Raw genomic sequence first — 23137 nt, 5'->3', positions numbered from 1 at the left:
TTAAAATGCTCCGTAGCCATCACTGCGTGCAGCGACTGCAAAGGCAGGGTAGGCTTCGTAGGCTGCGTATGTCGCTAAATCTTGTCCCATAGTTACTGCTTGTTTGAGCTGAGCGGCTGTGACAGTAGCAGCTGTGTTAGCAATGGTATATCCTGCAGGAGAAAGGAGGGAAAAAATGCAGATTAATGAAAAGACATTAAAAACTCACCATCACTGGATAGTTTTGATGGGAAGACTTTGCTGTCGATGGGAATGACGGAAGGAGCAATGAGTTTGTTAATGGGAATAATCTAATTAAATTAAATAGGTAATTTCTGGCATGTGTTTTCTCCACGTTAAAGGTAATAAAAAAAAGCTGGAAAATTAATGCATTTTCTCACCTATTATTTGTTAAACATGCTGCTTGAAAAATGCCCCTCTCTGTTGAATATTTTTTCCTTAGGCTTCGATTATTTCTGATCTAAGAGGGTGTTAATGGTGCCCTGTACACGTCCTCCCATGCATGACATGAGGAGGGCAAGAAAATGAAGTAATATAGGGGAAATGTGGGCACGTTTCATAGAGAAAATATAGCTCTGATACCCTTCACAGTCGAAATACATGCAATTCAGGACAGCCACGTTAGAGAGGAGGGAAACTCCATCTATGCAATATTGGGGAGAAAATATTTAGTAAACTGGATGTTTTTTCCCATCAGTTTTTAATGGAAAATGTGGTTTCAACACTTCAAAATTTTCCATGGGAAAATGTTAGCTTTGCTGATTTAAAATGAATCACTGGGAAAACAAACATCATTTGGGGCTGGTTTGTCTGAAAGCAGGGTATAGCAGCTTGTCGACCAGACCACAATATTTTGGTGTGAAAGAATCAAGAATTAAGACAAAGCCCAAATTTGGGAAGAGCAGCTGGGGTACCCTTTGGCTCTGCTGCCAAACTACATCTCTCAGGGTCCAAAATCTCCGACCAACCGGCAATGGGATCAACTCTGGCAATGGGATCAACTCAAGGTCAGTCAGAGCCAAGGTCTTCTCAGTGTGGGGAACGGAGATGTTGGGCAACACTGAGAGTACATTGCCTCGTTGAAGGTGTTACCTTAGGGGAAAACATGAGAAATTCACTATAATTTGAGTATTGTGGCCATTCAAAGTATCTTCTTTGCATCAGCAAAGCGAGGTGCAACATTTTGACTAGGAATTGAGAAATCTGTCATTTAAAGCATATCTGCCACCATCATAAGAGAAATGAGCTGCTACCTGGGCATGGCCTTAGCTGAGCTGGACTTCAACAAGCCCTGATCAAGGACCAGTGTGTGTTGCAAGCAGAAACTTTAATATATGTCAATTTGTTGAGTTTCCAAGACAACTAAATAAGGGTGGATAAAAGAAAAAGGAGAGATTATAATTAAGAAGTGGAGACTGGATTCAATAAAGAGCCCATTTGGTTTCCACGCTGCGGAAGCCTGAACAAACCCAGACAAATTGACTTTTCTGTGGCTTTTGTGGACTCCAGTGGCAGGAAGCCGGATAGATTTTTTTTTTTTTAAATCTATCCTTGAGACACTCCAAACAACTCACTAGTACTGACTAATGCATTCCTCATGTGCAGTTTGGCATGCGTTGCTCCCACTACATCAGAATAACCGTCATGCTGGAGAACACAGTAAATGTAATGCCTGCGAGTTGGATTCCTGCTCCCAGCCTGTGTTTTCCATGACTTCCCAAGCTGTTTTGGGCAGTTGCAAGAGCTGTTGAGTATGAATTTCCCAAACTGGAAAAAAATCCCTTCCAGTGGGGGTGTGAGAGCTGGGATCAGATCCTAACTTTCAGGGTTATGTCATTTCTTTGGCAGATGAAATCAAAAGTGTTGGTTCAAAGCTAGGGGTGCTGGGGAAGGACGGATGGACTGTGAATCAATCAACTATGCATCATTGCAGTGAGGAAGATCTACTTTGTGCTGGGTGGCATTGGCCAGACTGTAGCCAGCAGGTCCAGGGAGGGGACTCATCCCAGATGTGGCACTGGGGACACCAATTCTGGATCCTGCATGCTATCTGGGGCTCCCAGTTGAAGGGAGGCATCCACAAACTGGAAGGAGTGGAGGGGAGATGTGTACCTGGGATGACATCCTGAGTGGTGGGGGATCCCCATCCTTGGACACTGCCCCAACTCACCTGGACACAGCCCCAAGCAACCTGCTGTATCTGCGGCATTGACCCTGCTGGGAGCAGGGTCGGACCAGAGACCCCCCACCCCAGTGTCTCCAGCCTGAGTTGCTCTATGGTATGCACACGTAATTTGGGTAGTACTGATATAGAGATAAATTACTTTATAGGCAATAAAGATGTCATACACATAAGTAACATGAGTCAAGGTAGAGGCATGTGGGGGAGCACAGCCAGGTCTGGCCTCAGTGGCCAAAAACAGGTTCACTCTTGACATCTGCAAGGAAGCAGCGGGAAAAATAATATTCCAGGAGACCTTTGCTGTACAGACCTTCCCATACCTGGAAAAGCTGGTGTTGCAGGAGGCACCTCTGCTCCCTCCGTGGGAATCCCCAGCGTCTGAAGGGTGTATTCTGCTGCGTAGGTTTTGGCTTCATCGATATAGGCACTGAGCTTGGGTGGTGTGAAGGGATGTCTGTGAGTACAGCAAAATGTTAGCTTGGTTTTTTTTCTCTAGGACTTTCCTGCAAGATGTTTTGATGCACTCATAGATGTCATCATCCCACATATCAAATGGAAACATTATTTTACTGTGCTGATGTATTAACAAAAGTACTCTCCTCGTAGTAGTCCTGTTTCTTTGCTGAGTTTATGGGCCCTGGGTCTCATTTTGCACACAACATCCTTGCAGAGCATGCTGTGCATTTTCAGTCCAAAAGAAAGCCTGCTGCAGCTGGGTTTTTCTTTGAAATACACAGCAAACAATGTTTTAGGTCAGAAATGTTTAGAATCATATTTGGAGCTGAATTCTCAGCATGTTCCTTCAAGCTGCTGTCTTTTTCCCACAAGAGCTATCGTATGCTTTATTTTTGTACTGAAAAGCACCCTTTTGCCTGATTATTTCTGCCTTTCTGTAGTCTTTGCACCACCACAGAGAGAGCACCAAGCATGGCAGACATCACTATCAGTCTATTTTAGTTTGTGGATGTTTTTCTCCCTAGTACATTAAAAAAAAAGGAAATAGAAACCTATGCAATTGTATTTTGAGGAGAGATGCTAGATAAAATACCGTTTAAAAAAAAAATCCTAAAACCCAGAAAACCTCAAATAGTTACATACATCGTGGGGTTCTGGCTGGCAAGGGCAGGGATGGTGATTTTGTATAGGAAGAGCTGTCTCTGGTCTTGGCCAATTGCAGAGTGGAGTTGGTAAACAGGCTGTCCCCAGTTGTTTTTCTGGCAGATTTCTTCTAAGATCTAGAAGGGAGAAAAGGGATTTTTGCTCAGGTCAATTGCTGCACAGTAGCCTTCTCGCCCAGCTCTGGCCCTGGCACTGGTCAGCTTCCTTCCCTCCAAAGGGTTTTCAGAGGTGTTGTGGCAGCTTCCTCAAGGCTTAGGAAAAAAAAAGTAAAATAAATGGCAGACAGGATACTACATTCAACTTGAAGTATAAGATTCATCTAAATGTTTTATACTTTAAAAATCCATTTCATTCCTGAAGTTAATTATTACCCTGTTAAATTGGACATCTTTGTCCTTTTGCTGATTAGCTGTTTTATTCCGTTATCGGTGTGGTTTCCTTTGAATTCTCCCCAGAAACTCTATCTATGCACTTCTGTTTAACAGTGCTAAAACACTAAGGTTGCATTCATCTTCACTGCTCTGTTGCCTCCCTGGCTTAGTGGGTTACAGTGCATGAAAAGTCCAAATAGTCTTCTTTTAAAAAAAAAAGAAAAAGAAAAAAGAAAAAAGGCTGTGTTTCCATCCAATTAATTATACAGGCTTCAACAGGCGATTTCTGCTTCTAGTTTGAAAGACCAATGCTGAACCATGTTGCCCCCAGCCTTAGCACAGCTTATTCCATGGTAATTAGGAATCGCTGTCTGGAAATGCTCTTGCTTTGTCTTTGTATTTCTTTTTTTTAACTCACTGGGTATGTGCTGTCCCAAATGGGTTTCAACACAGCATGGCGTTCCCATGTCTCCCTGAGAACGGTGCTTGGACCAGTTATTTTTTTCAAGTAGCTCCACCAAACCTGACTCAGCTGAGAAGATGTTGGGTCTTGGGGCTTTGCGATGTTGGCCATGCTGCCAGCTGGGTTGGACCAGAGACCCCTGTGTGCCTCCACCTTGCATCTTTCTGTGGTCTACCTTATTTAAAATTTACACTTAATTTTATTTAAAATTAAAATGTAAAATTTAAATGTCAGTGCTACTTTTAATTTTGTAATCATAGCTCCAACTGAAGTTTAGCACTTTGTAGTGTAAATAAACTAGTTAATTACATTTCTTGACTATGACAACACTTGTTCCCTGCTATCCCAACACCTTTATATGGATGTGTGTTTTATAATGTTACATCAACATTTAAATTTTCAATAAGGCAGATCTACTTATTAACACCAAGCATCCTGGTTAGGCAGCAGGAACGAAATCCATCATTCAAAGATGCTGTTGAAACGGTCTCATTGCAGCAGATGGGAGAGGCTGACCAAGTTGACAGGTATTAATGAGGCTGTCCTATTAATGATGCTGTCATGAAGCAAGCTGTAGCTGTTTAAGACCTGCTGTTGTGAAATAGTAGCAGTGGGGGGACTAGGCAGCTCAGCTGCTGGGAAAATGTGCCCCAAAAAACTAATGTTGCAAGTGCCCGGTGCTGTTACTGCACTATTTGAAATACACACAATGGGGGTTTGGCATGCATGGGAAGAGGAAAAAATGAATTTCACCTGCCCTAAGGCAGTGCAGCACCACTCAGGCTATTTCACCCCTCTTATATGCTGATAAAATAGAGTAAGGGGACTGTGAAATTTTGTAGGGGGGGGGGGAAATCACTTTCCAGTTTTCTAGGGGAGAAAAGGATGTTTTCATAGACTTTGGCAAACCGGATGCTGTGGCAATTGAAGTGTTAATAGGCAAAGATGTGCTTCAAAATTCAGGGTGAAGTTAGTTTCTCATGTTGCTTTGGATGATGGAAGGGAAAGGAGTTGCCGTAAGAGCTGGACCTTCAAAAACTCAGGGAATTTGTTCTGGGTTTGTTCTCCTCAGCCCTCATCTGGATCCCAGTCCTGCATGCACAACCACATCAAAAGCCTCCTTGAGAAACCAGAGTTTCTGCACTGGGCTGGGTTGTGCAGGCAGTCAACACCTGTTTCCCCATAAATGATTTAAAAACGTACATTATTTTTCTATATATGCACATTCATTCCTTGGTGAAGCCCCAAGCGATGCATCCTGGTTATCAAACCCATTTTGGGTGAGAATTTCTTCATCCTCGGTGCTTTTATGGAGCAACAGCCATAGCTGGATTTCACCTTACACCCATGGGTGTTTATGAATACTCTCCTCCGAGGGAGAGCAGACACCGTTCTCCAGTGAGGCGGGTGGGTATTGCAAGATGCAACTAGTAGTATTTTTTTTTTAATGTCTTTTGAGGTGGAAGAATGGATTTAGTTATCAGTCCCCAGTGCAGATTCAAGCAGGGGCCCATTTTCCCAAAAGTATTTTGGGCAAAGACAACCTCTGGCCAGGATAGGCTGGGCTGACTCTCTTTTTTGAGCACGTACCTGAGGAGCGAGTTTGATCCCTTGGGGCTTTAGCGTGATGTGGTTCATCGGCGTGAGCTCCATTCCTGGCAAGAGGTCGTAGAGTTTATCCTCTCCCCTCTTTTCTCCTTTGAGCTGGTATCCGCGCCCCAGGCCCGTGTACGCCAGGTAGCCACGACCTCCCAGTCCTCTAACTCCCGCAGCCCCTACAGGTACATTCATGTAAATTTCTAGGAATGTAAGAAGGCATTAAACTGAATCAAATCGCCGGAAAAATTACCCTGATTCTTGCTGAAATGGAAAAGTTAGCCCCATTTGCCAGGTTTGGGAAGAAGACAGGCAGGAGCCCCCCATAGCCTGTTGCTGGGATAGCCCAGGCTTGGCATTGACACCCTTTCTTTTTGGGCTTGTATGCTTGGATGGGTGAGGTTTTTGGGGAAAGCCCTGCTTCTTTCTGACCCAGTTTCCATCTTCTCTGGTCAGTTTTGACTTTGTGACACCTTTCTAACTGGATTTGTAGTTGAAAGGCAGACAGGGGACAGCTGGTATCATTTGCTACCCACCAGTGTAATTTCACTTTCTTGAAGAATTCAGTTTATACAATGCCTTGCTTATATGAACCAAAATCCTTTTTTTTTCCCCATTACGCTTCTGATTTTGCCTGGGGAGCCCTACTTGGGAGTCTTGGGGAGACTGCAAGGAAAGAGAGGGCTGGTGGGTTATCACCTCTGCACCTTCCCAATGCAACCTTCAGAGAAGCTGGTCTCACCTGTGCAGGCAAAAACATGGGGGGCAGCAGGGGAAATTCCTGCTCCCCTGTCCTCTTCCTTGGGAAGGGGGAAAAATTGGCTGGTGTGGTCCTTGCCAGCCCTACTGGGGTGCCATGCGGGGCCCTAGCCTGCCGTGGGGCCTGGCCATGGGCTTGGGGACACAAGGTGATTGCCACAGGCGTCATCTTTGGAAGGAAGATCAAATGGGCAGATTTATTTATTTTTTTGCTAGCCCCCAAGCTTACTTCTGCACTTACCAAATGATGGCTGCAAAGATATTTAATAGGCGGGTACGTGAGGGTGGGGATTTGATTTGGTACCAGGTGTGGTCACCCAGGATCAAAGGCAGAGCCTCAGCGCCTTTCAGAAATACTCTCTGTTTTCACAGACTGCATATTATTAGGTTAATGATCCCCCCAGAAAAGGAGTCCATCTCCCAGAGTACACAATTAATGGCTTTCTTGATTTCAGTGCTGGTTCCCCACCCTGCATCAGGGCAATGTGGCCTCCCTGGGAAATGCCATGGCTTTGGGTCAGAAAACACCAAGACTGGTAAAACTTTCCCTGTGACCTTCAAAGCAAAGAGGAAACACAGTGGAGAGCTGTGCTGGTGGCTGGTTGAGGGAGTTGGCTCTGAAAAGGGGAAAGGAAAATTGTTTTGTTTGGCTTTCCCAGCTGGGGCAAAACCAGGAGCATTCGTGGTTTCTTTACGCTGGACTTAGGGCAATCTGGAAGCTGTTTCAGGCTTGCTCTGGGAAAATGGTTATTTTTTTCATGCCCTACTTAGTCTGCTGGAAGATTGCTACGCCTTTGGGAAGGACAGAGCCTAAAACCTGTGCTTTTCATCCCTCTCTGAAAGGGGTCCAGCATTCAGGGCAAAGCCAACGCACTCAACATGAGTCTAGGAAGCAGCCACCCAAGCCCCAAAGGAGTTATTTTGATAAAGCTGAGTATTGGTGTGATGGGAGTTACCTCGGATGGATGGGGGCCGGATGATGCTCCTGTTGCTGAGCCCCTTGGTGGTGGGGAAGTGGAGGTTGGGGATAGCTGCATAGGCTTGGGGTGCATAGAAAACCGGGGCGCCCAGGTAGGTGGTGGTGGGGTCATACACGTGTCCGAAGGCGTAGGTGTATTCTCCTTGCAGCGTGGTACCTCTGCCCCCTGTGCCCCGGGTGTATCTGACGTAGCTGTCTTTGTCGACGGGTTTGGCTAACGTCACCTCGATTGGGGACCCATCCAGCATCTTCACACCAGGGTGGTGGGGAGAGAGCACAGGAGAAGCACAAGCACAAGTCTCCAAACAGGAGGCAGTTTCCCCACATTGTTTGCTAATGGGATGGGAAGATGGAGAAAACCACCCAAACAAGCCAAAATCTCCCTCCCACGGGTGGAAGAAGGCACTGGCTGGGTGAAAGCTTAACGTGTTGAGAGCCCCCAGCCCTGACCCCTGCCAGGAGAGGCTCCTTAACCAAATTAGAACAGTTGTGAAGCCTTCAAAAGGCTTTGCTTCCCTGCAAAGTAGCATGTAAGTCAGTGAGATTATACGTGCTCCTATGGAGAATAGCAGTAGCACTAAAAATAGGAGTGGGGTTAACACCTCTTTGGGAACAGCTCTTGTATTACAGTGCTGTGAATTACATGCAGCGCAAGAAGTACTAAATACAGCAACCTCCTTGCAAATTCGCATCTGAATTTGGAGCAGATGTTTTGGGTTGACCTTGTTTGTCCTGGTTTGCCATTCACACGCTGCCCTGCGAGTGTTTTTGTTGGCAGATGTGGAACAAGGATGTGAGTGTGAGCCAAGGGAACACTAACCCCTCATTTTCTAGTCCTTGTTTTGGCTTTGCTCTGCTTTTTTTTTTTTCTGAGGGGTGAACTGCAATCTGAGCTGGGCAAACATTTAGCACGAATGCAAGGAGCAAGAAACTAACATGAACAGTTTGTGTACATCAGGGTTGCTGAAAAATGAATTTAGGAGTATAAAAGCAGCCTGCAAAGATAAAATAAGGCTATCACCTTCAGGATGTTTTTGTAGCTAATAAACCAGGCAGCTTTGTTTCAGCTGCATATAATGTACTGCATATAAGCCCCACAAATTAGCATTTACAGCAGCTTTACCTTCCCATTCAAGGCTTTCATAGCTTCAACTGCATCTTCTCTTTTATTAAAGTGCACGAAGGCATAATCTCTAATTTTCTTTACTCTCTCTACTGCACCTGCAGAAAACGTTGGAATATTAGTTGGAAATGGGTATTAGTTGGAAAATACAGATCTGAAAGAGCAACTGTGTTGGGTTATGAGCCCTTGGAGAGCAAAGGCTGACCAATGGTAAAAGAGCAAGAGGACAATGTCTTCTTACCTCTTAGGATGTATATACCATGGGAAAATAAATATAAAGGCTGTAGTATTTCAAGAAAAACTAGAAATACTTGAGGTCAGAGGTAAGTTTGCCATTACACTGGAGTGGTTTTCTCCTGTCCAAAATGTTCTGTTGGATGCTACCTTTGGTCTTGCGTCTCCCTTCTGTTACAGACCACCGAGACCTGGATGGCTGAGCAGGACATGCAACAGTCCAGGATTTGGTGAGCTACAGTTAATGTTATCATGTGGTTGCCATCTCCATGGTTTTCTACATGCATCGTACATGCTACTCAGAGGCAGCTTCAGGAAAGCTGATGCTTCTCCTGTAAAACAAGGAGGCTCTTCTCTTAACCATCAACTCAGGACATTCAGCAAGAACAAACACTAAGTCCTGTCTGGGACAGAGCAGCCCCAGGCATGGGGAATGGCTGGGACCAACGGGGCAGCAGGTTTGGCCCTAAGAAACAGCCTTTCCCATGCAAGTGGAGCATCCCTGGGATGGGGCCCCAGGTGGAGGGGGATCCCCATCCCCAGGGATGCCCAAATTCACCCAGACACAGTCCCAATCAGCCTGCTGCAGCTGTGGTGTTGGCCCTGCTGGGAGCGGGGCTGGGCTGGAGACCCCCACCCTGGTGCCTCCAGCCTGAATCTTTCTACACCTCTATGATTACCCACAAAAATTCAAATGTAAATGGCTTCTTGTTCTTCTCTTCTATGTTCATACTCTACAGCTTTCCCTTGTCAGCGGCTCTGCTGCTGGGAACTTCTTGGCAGTGAGATACTCAGCACTAATAAGTTTGTCTCCAAAATAACCACACCGGTCTTATTCCCCACAGTCAAAAGCTTTAGACATCTACCTTTTCTTCTCTAATTGTTCATCTTCCCCACTCCTGTGGGTTGGGAAGCTCATCATCAACCAGCCAGCCACCCGGACTGTAACACCCCCAAAGATCCTTTGGAAATATGTCTAAGAGATGCTGAATGACTCTTCTGTTGGCTTCTTACCCTTTAAAGCTGAACAGGTGCGCAGGGAAATGTCATACTGCTGCAAAAAGCCCTTACTTAAATAACTGCAGGAGAAAATATATTTCTTTGGAGTTCAGGGGGAGTTATTAGGAGCTTCAGTGGGCTAAATGAAGCCTGTCCGAGCCTATAACCTGAGCAGTCTGCACATCTTCAAAATGACACGGGAACGGTAAGTAGCACTTTGTGTCCTTCTGGGATCAGAGGGTGATTTTCTAAGCCTGAAGTTATGGGAGTTATATGCTGATGCCTTGTTTACAAGTCAAGGCTTTAATGAACTCTCTGTTCATTTTGAAAATCCCCCTTCTGCCTCCTTGAGAGTGCTCTGTGTTACAGATCTTCACTCAAGCCAAAAATCTTGCTCTTCCCTGCTTCTGCCTCTGCTTGGGGCAGAGCAATGTGATACCCACCCTCAGGTCATCTCCATGGAGAGACCATCTGTGTGATGTTACGGGGGGAATATTGTGCCCTTTGGTACATTTGGAGAGCACAACCTTCCTGCTGGAAACTTTGCCAGGGATGGCAATCTTTGCCAAAATCTCTAGGTAGCAAGGGTAGGGCTTTTCAGTGAGACAAGTGATGCAGATCTCTACAGAAGTAATCTGGCACTGAATTTGGCACAGATTTAAGGGGTGATAATTGCACTGTCTTACAACTTGAGATGCATAAGCAGCATTCCTGGTAGTGTCTATGGAGCCCATAGCGATGTGGTAATTGCTCTGTCAGGGGACCTCTGGATCATAACTCCTTTGGTTAGGATCATTTTTTCTTGGATGACTTGTTATTGTCCAAACAGCTTCTTAATGTCCTGGATCAAACGTATACTTCAGGCAAGCACTACTGAAATGTGGCACAAAGAATAAGGCAGATAACCAAGGGGGGAAAGTGAATCATTTCAGATCCTTGCTGACTTTTTTGAATTGTAATCTCACTCTGACTTAAACTGCATTTGCTCTCCCCAAAGCTCAGGTTTTGCTGCTGTGATGCACATTTTGAAAGCATGGCACAGCTTTAAAAAAGGCATTCCTGATTTTATCCACAATAAATAAAGCTGTCCATTTAAAAAAATAAAAAGAATTTCCAGCATGAGAAGTAAAATGATAAAGTGAAAATTAAAGATGATACAGATCTTCTATTGTTGTATTAGAAAACTTGTCTTAGGAGCAAAGCAGAAGACTGTTACCAAAGTGTCAAAGGGACATAAATGTGTTTCTGGGGAGTGTGAGCAGTTCAACGTTCAGGAGCAAAACTGGGTAAATAAAAGGAGGAAACAGTTAAGAGAGTGGGATGATACGTATGTAACTCAGGGGTAAAATGGGATCTCTAACAGCTTGATGGTGGCTAAAAGTATTAGCCAGAAACATTAGAAGGACAGAAAAGACTCATAAGGCAACCTCGTAAAGACCTTTGCATCGCAGCCTAGTACAGAAAAAGAAATGTATAGAGCAGAAAGGAAACGTTAGTGAAGGAAAAATGAAGCTCTGTAGTGTATTTTAAAAAATTAATAGAAGGAAGTTAATAGGAACAAGATGAAAGGCAATTTCACATTGCTAAGCATAAGTTACTAATACCTAATGGACTGTGTGGCTTGGAGAGTTGCAGAAATTGGTTATTTTTACTTTGTTGCTTTTGGGTGGAATTTCCTAAAGCTGGAGCAACTCAGAAGTAAAATCTCCTTTGAAATAAATTTTTATTCCCAACAAATCTACTTGCTTTTTGAAAACTCTCACCCTAAGTGCATGTAATATACACCATGAAGGAATACTCTCGTATTCTGCATTAAATGATAAGCACCGATTATTCACAAATTTACAGAAGCATGTGGGGGGTTTTGTATTAAAATGATAGAATTCAGAATTTAGATGGATTAGATAAAAAGCATTTGTATTAAATCACTCTATTTCTATCATCATCCCTTGCCATAGAAGAAGAATGCTGAAATCAACCAGCTGTTTCACTAACTCTCTCTTTTTAAGAAAGACTGAAATGGTTCAAAAATCATTTTTATGACGCAGGCATCCCCATGTAGCATTTTGGATCTCTTCCAGTTGCCAATCACCCTAAAAAGGTTCACTACTAGTGGTGTTAGCTGGAAATTAAGCAGCCCTTAATGGGATAACGTGATGTGCATATTGGGTGGGAGCCTTCAGCCTAATGACGATTTTTGCGGCATTACACATGAACATTTTACAGTGGAAAACCAGTTATTTTTATCTCTTCCTTTGGCATTTTATGAATAGAGAAATATTTCCATTTGCAGTAGCAGTACTTATTTAGGAGCTACCGTGTGAATGGGTTCCTACCTGGTCTGATGTTGTTGAACTCCTTTTCTATGGTCTCTTCAGTGGTTGAGAGCATGAGGTTCCTCACGTAGAGAATTTTTACCGACGACATGGTGTCTTCATCCACCTCCACTTCTGGTTCTGCCCAGTCAACAGCGATAGGGTGTCCCCACAACTGGATCCTTCCTTTAAAGGAATTGGCATGGTCAGTGTCAGACAGACTTTGGTTCCTCTCACTTCTGCTCAGAGACAATTTAGCGTGCAGTATGAACAGCAGAATAGGCCAATTCTACAAACGGGACTGAAATAAGCTTTCTAGCTCAAAGCACGGCTGCTTTGTTAACTCATTTCCAAAAGCAGATGGTCACACCTTGAGTGTGCTCCCCCTAATACCTTATATGCCTGCAGAAATGCAGCATCCAGAATTAAAGAAGTGAAAACATGGCATGATTCACTAATGTCCATGTTCCCTGGAGTGCTCTCTAAAGGGAAATATTTTAATGAACTTATAACAATCCCTCTTAGCTGCAAAAGTTTCATTCCCTAGATAACAGGAAAGGGATCCAGAAGTCCTAGCTGGATGAAATTAAATAGTAAAAGCAAGAATGTCTCTGTGTGCAAGTATTTCAAATCGCATGGTCCCTGCTGGGTGAAGTTGCAGCAGAAGTAGTAGAAAGGAGGCACACAAAAAGTAACGAAGCATAAAACAGGGTGTGGGTTTGGAGGAGAAGCCCATGGGCTCTGTACACACTGGATTGAGCTGCTGAGGGGAAGAGAATAAAAAGAGCGAATAAAGAGGTAGTTAAAGGCGATGTCCCTTCTGTACATCTTGCAGTGAGATCTTCCTCCCTTTTCTCTTCAGGAGTGCTTGAAATCTGGCCACCCACTAATATCCAGAGCCCCAAATTTCATGTGCTTTATCTGTGGCCCACTTCTCTGGAAAGTTTGATCTGCCCAGCAGCTAGTTCTTTGGATGTACAGTAGGGACCATTTTCTGTCTTAGCAAGTGCTAGATAGTCCTTCTAAATGATTAAATAAAATGTCTGCCTCTTCTACAAATGTCCCCCAAAGAGTAAGTGGGTCTTTCTGTGTTTTTTCTTTCTTTCTCTCTGATCTTTATGACATGAAGATTGGGTCCTCCAAGGCCTTAGTTATGCTAAAACCTGGAAGAAACCCAAGGATGCCTATGCCAATAGAGGGAAAATGAGAATCCTGCAAAACATTTTTGGAGAGATATAAAAAAAGGCATCCTATCTTGCATGTCCTCTTGGATAACCCATTTAAGATGGGACGGGAGCTCCAAAATAGAGGGTAGAGGGTAGAATCTGGAGACCTGTTTTTCTATATTGGAAGTGAAAATTAACAAACTAAATGGAAAGAAGCTGCTCCCTGCTAGGAAGGCTCATGAATGAGCCAGGATTTGTGGAGTGAGGTTGGGCTGGTGCTCAGCTTTCAGCACTGCCCAGTCTGACTTGGGCTGTTAGTGACCAGAAATAGAGAGGTGGCTGCTAATGGCAGCCAGCTGAAATGAAAGGACATATGCCCCTTTCTGAATTGCCATTTTCTGTTCAACAGTGGAAATAATGACCTGCTTGACTTGCAGCAAGGAGCTAAGCTTGGTGCCTGCACTAGCTTCTTGTTAAAACCCAGTCTTCCTCCACCCTCTTGTTTAACCAGAAGACAGGACAAAGGTTTCATAAAAAGCATATTCCTTTTTGAGCATTTCTGTCTCTTCTACAAAGCTCCCTCAAAGAGCAGTGAGGTTCAGAGTAAAGGAAGCATCTTGATAATCATATTTGATCTCACATTTCATCTGATGCATCAGCTGGAGACTCATTCAGTTCTGGCTTGAAACTTTTTTCAAGTTCCTCCCGTATGTTTGCAACATCAGAAGACTCTGGCTCCTGCTCAGGCCTTTGAAATTCCCCAAACTGTTTACCGAGATGTCCCTAAACTGGAAATCACTAGAGATTGCACGTGTCTGTTCAGGGCTATGTGCTTGTTCCATCTGTCTCACTGTCTTTGCTCAGGATTTCAAGTGCTCTTCTCCCTGAAGGCTGCCACCAGCAGCTGTGGCAGTGCTTGCTCTTTCCTTCGTTCTCGATATAGAAACCATGGAAAAGTTGTGCTGAAGCACAGACCAGCTGAATATGCTCCCACAATCAGGGACATGCTAAACTGATCCAGAAAATGCAGAATAAAAGGAAAAATAGTCAGCGTGAGATATCCCAAAATAGCTAAGCATATTCAGTGCTTGAAATCATGCTTATTTTTTTACAATAAGAAAAAAGGATTTAAATTACTTGGGATGTTTCATGTGCTGTCATATAGAAAGAGTGAAAGAAGGCTGGTGGGTTATGAACAAGTCTCAAAACAGAAGGTATATTGGATTCTTTCACCAGCAAGTGAGCTGGGTTTGACAAATCAGTGCAGGAGCTGCCAAGCGTAAGAAAGCATGAGAAAATTGGTGAAATCACTGCAAATGCACTTAATGTTAAGTGACTCCTTCATCTAACACCTGCCAAACCTCTCTCTGCTTCACAATGGTCTTTGAAGTCCCCCAGTGCTAAATTGCATAGTCTTATTCTTTATATTGTTTAAATCCCAAAGCAATTCCTCATTTGAAGTTTTCTTCCCACATGGAAAATACCCATTTTCAGGAACATCATCAGTACAGTCTCAAGACTGAATATGTTCTTAGATGCTTTCCTGAGTGATTCTCTCCAAGAGGCCATAATTGAGGCTATATTTTATATATAACCCAAGATAACCACAGGATAATAAACATCCTACAACAGAGCTGCATGGATACACACAGCTAAATCCATCTAGCTGTATTTTTAATAAATTCAAGCTCCTAAGTGAAAAGCATGGATAATGAACATGGTGCTACATCAGGATCTGTAGTGAATCACCTACCCTGCACCCCAGAGCCAGGGTGACTCCATCAGCCAGCCATGGTGTATTGGGGTCCCTCCTTGCTCTGAGTGTCTCTAGCAGTCAAGAGGAGAAAACCCAGCAGTGTTCGCTTCCTTGGGTACCAGGGTCCTCTGGAGACTTCGGTCTCACCACAGTGCAACGTGTACATAGGTGACCCCTGAGAGGAAGCTATCGCTACCAACCTCACCATCTGTACTAACCTGGGAGCAATTTTCTCCTGGCCATAGCTGCTGCCCGATGGCTTTCATATTCCACAAAAGCAAAACCCCGGTTTTTGGTTTTATCGGCTGCACTAGGGTAGACAATGACGTCCACAACTCCGTCCGTGACTTTCTTCATCTCTGCTAAAATTTCCTCCCTCTTCTTCGTTTTGGGGATCCCTCCCACAAATAGGCGGCAGTTGTCCACACTGGCACAGACTCCGAGGAGACGCCCATTCCTGAGTATAAACAACATTGCTGGTTTGTCAGGAGTAAGGATCAGTTCTCAAAGAGAGGAAAAAATTAAAATAAACACCCCCTCTTGTCCCAAAACACAAGGTCAAACACAAGGCCTCCTGCTCCTGCTGCATATGTTGCTTGGGATATTCAAGCGGTCTTGCTCAATGCAAAAGCTAATGTGAAGGCTGCCACTCTGCTAAATTTGACATCAAAGTAAGGCAGCACAGTTGCAATGAAGGATTTGAGATCAGGGAGAAACCAAAGCCAAATTTTGCTTTTGCTTCCTGGGATTCTCCCTTTTGCTATTTGCAAAAATGGCTGCTACCAGGCAACTGTACCTACCATCCATGGTCACAGCAGTGAGTCCTGTGTTGCCACCAGTATAAGCCAGGATTCATTGTGTTCACTGGTGGCTTATAGCTTCCCAGTCACCACTGGGCCTCATGACTGAGGTTTTGGGGAAAGAAAATCTCTTGTCATGGAGAGACATCATTTGGGGGCTTACTGATGCCAACTGTTGTACAGACCCCAAAGTAAAAATTTCGTTACATGCACTTTGCTCACCTCTTCATGGTCCAAGTACCTCTTGCAGGTCTTGAGAAGTTAAAAACTTCTTTAAAGGAGTCTTTGGAACAAGGGAAATAAGCAGAGGAGGAGGAGGTGGATGAAGCCTGATCTTTAAGACCTTCCAACCTTTGATACAAATCACATTTCCAAGCCCTCCCTGTGTGCCTTGTGACCTGCTCATCCTTAGGGTTGCTAGTAAAGCAATTCACAACCCATCTTTTTTTATTAAAAACAAAAATGAAAGCCAAAAAATTGCCAGAATTGTTTATCTCTAAATGCTTCTAAGCAAAGGCATCTACTCATCCCACTTTGAACTGGAAAAAAGACATTAAGTGTGGTTGAAATCAAAACAAAACATATTGATGGGCCCATATGTTGTTGATTTCTAGGTGTTTTGGTCCCAATTTTTAGTCACAAACATGAGGGCTTTTCCTATTCCTATCTATTAGGAAAAGTCACTGTTTTGCCAATTGGTTTCCATCCTGTTTCACCATTTTTTGCAATTGCTCTGTCTCCAAGAACATATCTGCAGTATAGCTCATGAGAGAAACTGTGAATAGGAATAAATCAACAAAAAACAGCCTGGAGGGGAACATGAAATAAACAGCAATGGTTAGGCGAAAGTTAATTTGATCCAAAGCAAAATTTTTTTTCCAACGTTCTGGTAGATTTTTTTTTTTTGTAAGGAAGAAATTTCCTGCAAAAGATTTTGGCTCTGATGAGTCCTACATACTGTCCTTGTACTATGGCATAAACCAATGACTCCACAGGGAGACAAGAGGTGATTTCCTCTTAAAGCTTAGGTATCTAAATAACCTTCCTCTGGGCTGCAAGGAAAAATATGCTTTACATAACAAAATAGATTAATATATCTGATTTAGAGTTGATGTGAAGGTATTTGCCATGCTTACCTAATTTCATAATTATTGAGTTGCTTTATTGCATTCTTCGCCTCCTGTTTATTCGAGAAGGTCACAAAGGCGTAGCCCCTGTTATTGCCATTAAAGTCCATCATCATTCTCATTTCGTAGATTTTGCCAATCTGCAAATAAAAAGAAAAAGTTTTGTCAATAAGGTGGGAGGTGTTTAAACAAACTGGGTGCTTCCTTGACTATATCATGTCAGAGCTCCACCAGTAGTCTGGGCCAAATCATCTCCAGTTCAACCTTGAAATGAAGTTTTGATCATCACTAACCTCTGCAAAACAGCTACACGCCATAAAGTCTTACTTTTTCACACAGTGGTATAAGTTCATCTTCAAAGAGGTCTCGGGGCAGTTTCCCAATAAAGATCTCACACCCCCTCTCCGGCGGGGGGCCATCCCAGCCAGGTGGTGGGCCTCCGTATTTCCTCTGCCCATTTTCCTGCCATGGAGAAAAATAGAAGAATGGTTCAGATATAGATTTTAAATGTGGATGTAACCAAACCCTTCCCAGAGAATGACACTTTAGACATGTTCCATTACCAGTGGGCTGGAGGCAGATGCCCTCCTTCCCTTCAAGGAGCAACCCTTTACAGGCTCATCAGAGGTAACGTAATGTGCATTGGCTGTCTCACTGTCATATCTGTACTGAAAGGATTTGATAACGCAGTTAGTATGCTCGTGATGTACTGGAGAAGGGTTAGGTTTGTATTAGCTGAGTTGTGCTAAGGAACATGCATCAGTGTATGATCTGCAACTCAATTGCTACTTCAGATGTCCAAGATGGAGACAGTCAAATACCTCCTTGGAAAATGTAGGTCTTCTTGGCTACAGGAGGTGAATATGTGGACTGTGTGTTAGTTGTGGACTGCATAACATAACATTTGCAAAATTTATAAGTTGTCATGATTCTTCATCCGATCATAAACATTTATTAGCAATTATATTGCCTCTTATTTTAGTAACTGATGGAGAGCTTCCTACTCTACAGACCAAAGAAGAGATACTGGAAAGATCATGTTTGAAAGCAGAAGGACTTTCCAAAAGCAGAAGAAATCTGGAGCTCAGAAAGTGCTAACATAGTGAGAAAACAGGATAAAATTTGGAGAGAGACATGGACAGAGTGAAAGGGGCCAGACAGGGAACCCGAGGCATCATTGGCAGTAGGGTTCAATGCCCTTGAGAAAAGATGTTTGTGCCAGTAGTTGGGCTTAGCGAAGAGGTAGCAATGCTTGAAACAAGGCGTGGTGAGGACCTGGGCCCGGAGATGAGCATGGAGAAATGGTGCACCCCCATGCCCACCCTTTCCTGCACCCAGGAGCAGTGAAGCCCTTTCTCTAACTGTGCCAGGCATTTCAGAGGGAGCCCAGCAGGGGAGGAGGTCTGAGCAGAGGAGAAGACAGAAGCAGCCCCACAGGGGCGACAGAGGAGGGCCATCAATGGTGGGAGGCCATGTGAGGGGTAAAAGATGATGCCTGCCTACTGAGGAGTTTCCTTAGGCAAGGAGCAAGTCTTGGCCCCAAATAATATTCAAAGATGTGAAGACCAGCCAGTATTTCCTCTTTTTCTACGATTTTGCTAGGTGAGTGTGTCTCTGTTCTCTTCTCTTATTTTTAATCATCTTTCCTGTATTTCTTGTTTTCCTTCTTTCCTTCATTCTCATGCTTTCTTCCTCTTCCTTCCTTCCTTCCTTCCTTCCTTTCTTTCTTTTCTTCTTTCTTTCTTTCTTTCTTTCTTTCTTTCTTTCTCTCTCTCTCTCTCTTTCTCTCTTTCTCTCTTTCTCTTTTTCTCTCTTTCTTTCTTTCTTTCTCCACCCCTCTCTTTCTCTCTTTCCTTCCTTCTTTCCTTCCTTCCTTCCTTCCTTCCTTCCTTCCTTCCTTCCTTCCTTCCTTCCTTTCTTCCTTCCTTCCTTCCTTCCTTCCTTCCTTCCTTCCTTCCTTCCTTCCTTCCTTCCGCCTCCTTCCTTTACTCTCCTTCCCTCTCCCTCTCCTGTCCTGCAGCAATGCCCTGCTCCCAGAGAAGCTGGGACTCTGGTCATTTTTCTGCTTTTGGCTCCCTGATAATTTCTGTAGTCATTTCCCACTCTGGGATTATTCCAGGCAAGTGAATGCCTGTATGGCTGACTTAAGAGGAAGGCCTAAAGCATGTAAGCAAACAGGGATCTTTGCAGGAAATAAGAATATACCATGAGCTCTTTCAGTTTTCCTGAGCCTATAACAGGCCCTGAATTATCCATGCTCATTCCTGTTTTGCAAATGTTTTCAGCATAGTAATGGAGTCACAGGGACATTTGAATTTATGAATGAATTCTTATAGCAAATCTAACAGGAAGGCCATGATGTTTCAGGCTATTTTTCTGCTCCCAGTTTGGCTGAACTGAGCACATTGGTGGCGTGGGATTTTTCTGTCTCTCAAGCCATTTGTTAGGTGAAGACAAAAAGTGATGGTTGTGTTTTGTGTTGTTGCGGTCATCTGCGATCTTCACTGGCGTGTCAGCTGGAGGAATGCTGAGCTCATCAATAATGGTCTGAAAATGGTCAGAGGAGTCTTACTGTCCCACTTTAAGCCAAGTGAGAGACAATCAAACAGTTCTTTTTTTTTCATTTTGTCAATGTCTGTAGGAGCTGGTGTGCGAGGAGGCAAAGCAAGAAATAAAGACTTCCCTCAATCTGCAGTGGCTTCGTTTGTGGCTTGAAGGCAGCATCTCAACAAATTCATCTTGACAAGGTGTCTGGAGGGAAGGAGGACTTCATCATCCACTTCACAATGTTGAGTGACCCTGGCATGCATTTGAGGAAGAAGGTGTTTGGCTGCATGAATAGATAGGGTGGAAGAAAAGCCCAAAGAGACATGGAAAAGGAAATTGGGGGGGGGGGGGGGGGGCGGGGGGGGAAGCTAAAATAGTAAGCTTGGAATGGAAAAGGTAGGGAGAAAGAAGATGTTGGGGGGGTGTGGGTGCCGGGGGTTGAAATCTGTGGTTTAGGGATGAGCTATAGCCAAATGTGACGGTATGAAAAACTGAAGATCAGGATAAAGAAAGCTACAGTCAGTATAAGACATAGAGAAGTTATTTATCTTCTGGGTCAGATACAGCAGAAAGCCTCCTCAAGGGCAACAAACCCAGTTGCTGGCCTGGTCCTGGGGCACACACAGGATTAAGGGCTATAGGAAAATGCTTTTTCCCCGGGAGTCTCAGTTTTTGCTTTGGGCTGTTGTGCCCTCCAGTTCTATGCAAAGCAAGGCAAAGTTGAAGGCAGACACCTGCGTAAAATTCAGTGTTTTCAGTTACTTCTTCCAGTATGCAAGGTCAGTCATATTAGTGCCCAATGCTTTTGAAAAATTAGCTTATTTTGGTCATGCTAACTGAGAAAGACTTCTTCAGATGGCTTTTGAAGGACATGCCCAGTCTCCACCTGTCCTAACCAGAGGATCTTTGCACTTGGAGACCTTGAAGACTAAACCAGGAGCAAACCTTTGGTGTTTGGGCAGGTGAGGCACCTGCTTCACATGCACTTGTATGCGTGCAAGGATCTGTACAAAAGGCAGATCTGGTGGTGATGTGTTGGACTTCCTATGGCCAGCTCTGGACCTATGCTCTTCTGAAACTTTGTTTAGTGGGTTTTCTTTGCTATGCTATCACTGCAGCCATGGCTTTGAGACAGCAATCCCAACCTTTCCCAACATTTAGCAGTGCTCAGATTTTTTTTCCACTCTTACTATAATTTGACATCAGGCAAAGAATTCCTGGAGGAATAAGATCCTGCTTCATAAAAGACATCATCTATTACATGTGCAGCACGTATGTTAGAGAACAAGAGAGAAGAAGAATGAGCAAGGAGTGCTTCATGCATACAGATTTGCTGCTCAAGCCCTTGATGCAATGCATTGCTTCAGGATGAAGCCAGACACTGCGCACAAAAGGACATGACCGTGAGTTCCTACCTGGATCAAATTATATCCTGTTCGCTGAATTAACGCACGGAGGGCGGCTTCTTTCTGTGTGCCGGTCAATCCATCCCCGGATTTGTGATTTGATTCCATTGTGAGTGATTATCAGCAAAAAATCAGGTTAATTAGGGGTGCTCACTGCAATCAAATTTAAGATAAATTAAATAAATTAATATGGCTAGGAGAAGAAAGTCCACCCTCCTGAGAAAGTTAACAGGATCATTCTTCCTAAATCAGTTATTTTGAGATAAAAACAAAACACCACAGACCACGGAAAAAGCAAAAATATCCCCCTCATTGCATGAAAACGAATAGCATTTAAACCCACAGTCAGATTTTAGACAGCACTCCAATGAGACGCAGAGGGATATTGTAACATATCAGTGCACATGTCTTAGGAGGGAAACACATATAAGATGCCTAATCCTGCGCTGAGTACACGACGATGAGTCCTTCATGCCATAGTGTCCTGTTGATGCTGGGAAAGGAACCTTCTACAAGCCATGTCTGGCACTTTATGAGAAACAAGACCTAGGTCCAGATTTGGCCTATTTTTAAAAATCAAGAACATGGGAGAACTTCAGTTCTGTATCTAGGTTTAGGGCTGGAACAAACTTGGGTTCAGATGTTTTGATTCAGAGCTGCAGTTTTAGGTCATATCTAATTAAAGATTTTTTTTTTTAAGTTTTGTTTTTGGGTTGAAAACACCCTAAAGCTGAAATCTGAATCTTAATTGGGTTACACACTGGCAAAGCGTGTGTAAGCGAGTCCATTTATAAGATGGACTCACTACCTATAATTTCAGGCTGCCCCGTTTTTCCTGCATGCTGAGCTTTGAGCTTGTGCAAAACCTATTTGTATGAGCCAGGCATAGAAACAGGGCCTGCAAGTGAATTGTTGAGCTTGAGGACTTGTGATGATGGGCTGATGCTGAACAACAGCAAGAGCAAAACCAGTTGCCTACTCGGGTCCTTGCAGCCAGGGCATGTGCTGTGGGCTGGTAGGACCAAGAACTTCATAGTAGGAAGTCGCTAAATTGTGTAATCCAAAATGATTGTTACTGCTTTAAATTGCTTTCAGTTGTACAAAGGTGGAGGCAATGAAAGACAATGATAATTCCCAGACTTGCTTGGAGAGCAAACAGGGCCAAAAGGGGCTGGGGTGGGTGTACTGGGGATGAGGCAGACGGGGCACCCCAGGACCCCCATGGCACAGGGATGGGGAAGGGCATGGGATGGTGGTGGGGTTGCTGGGTGGGGGAGAAGGGAAATCCGGAAGAGCAGAGAGGAGAGACAGAAAGGTGGAAGGAGGATGGATTGCTGTGGCTCCTCAGCTAATGCCAAATTTTGGGGAGAGGACTCTAAACAATCCCCCTGTACAGCAGGTCTCTTGGTGCACATAACATGAGCATTGCATGTAAAGAAATGCAGGTAAAGAAGTGCAACATATCCAGCTACGGCAGATTTTCTGAGCATGCCATGATGCTATGGAAATAATAGAAAAAGCCTTTTCCAATAACCATCTGTTTAACACCAAAATATTTTATTAGCACATGCCGCTTTTGGGGTTCATTGAGGGAAGAGCTAAGGTTTGAGGCTGGCTGCTTTGCCTTTGGACATTACTTGCTCTGTGCTCCTATATCTTTGTATCCTGGAAGACTTAAATAGGTGCTTTAAATTTAAATAGATGGATTAGTCTCAGCGCCAAAAATGGGGCATGAGCCCAGGTGTTTGGAGGATCTCAGCCTTGTGTCACTTGGGCTCTGCCACACTGAGCTCCAGAGACCACAACTTAAATACTTGGAAATAGACACATCTCTGTAATGCCAGAGTTTGGACCTATTTATTGCTGAGGTTTGTGAGACCCTTCTGTTTTTTTTTTGTTGTGCTTCCAGGTTCTCCCGTGTTTTAATTACTACCAACGTGCAGTGGCTGGGAGATGGACTGTCCAATGCAATAGCTCTCTCCTGTCTCTAATTCCAAAATGAGTGTTTGCTGCAGCAACTGGAGCCCTATTATTGTTTTGTTTTGCCCTTGCTGAGGGTGGCAGCAAAACCCCATCAATGCTTCTGGTTTCTATGCCTGCCCACTCCTCTGGAGCTGGGGTTCAGCATGGCATGGGACAGGATTAGCACACTGTGCAATGTCCTGGTTTCATCAGGGGTTTGAGTGATCAAATTG

The 23137-nt window shown here is 44.0% G+C and overlaps 1 protein-coding gene across 2 annotated transcripts; it reads right to left on the bottom strand.

The window, feature by feature from the left end:
* A1CF (APOBEC1 complementation factor) lies at positions 1 to 21050 on the bottom strand. 2 transcript variants are annotated; one of them, XM_075504154.1, is made up of 11 exons: positions 20952 to 21050; positions 17317 to 17451; positions 16999 to 17129; positions 15281 to 15519; positions 12162 to 12326; positions 8593 to 8690; positions 7447 to 7717; positions 5726 to 5934; positions 3281 to 3417; positions 2503 to 2636; positions 1 to 152 (listed from the first exon to the last, which is right to left on the bottom strand). In XM_075504154.1, the coding sequence occupies exons 1-11, from the start codon at positions 21048 to 21050 to the stop codon at positions 1 to 3; spliced, it is 1770 nt and encodes a 589-aa protein (XP_075360269.1). The 2 variants fall into 2 exon arrangements, with proteins under 2 accessions (XP_075360269.1, XP_075360270.1); XM_075504155.1 differs by having other exon boundaries at positions 5726 to 5910.
* Positions 21051 to 23137: the final 2087 nt, after the last annotated feature.

Source organism: Mycteria americana, chromosome 6 (assembly GCF_035582795.1).
Source record: "Mycteria americana isolate JAX WOST 10 ecotype Jacksonville Zoo and Gardens chromosome 6, USCA_MyAme_1.0, whole genome shotgun sequence".
NCBI classification, from domain to species: Eukaryota; Metazoa; Chordata; class Aves; order Ciconiiformes; family Ciconiidae; genus Mycteria; species Mycteria americana.
The sequence above is the reverse complement of the archived record's forward strand: the minus strand, read 5'-3'. Positions and strand labels throughout refer to the sequence as shown.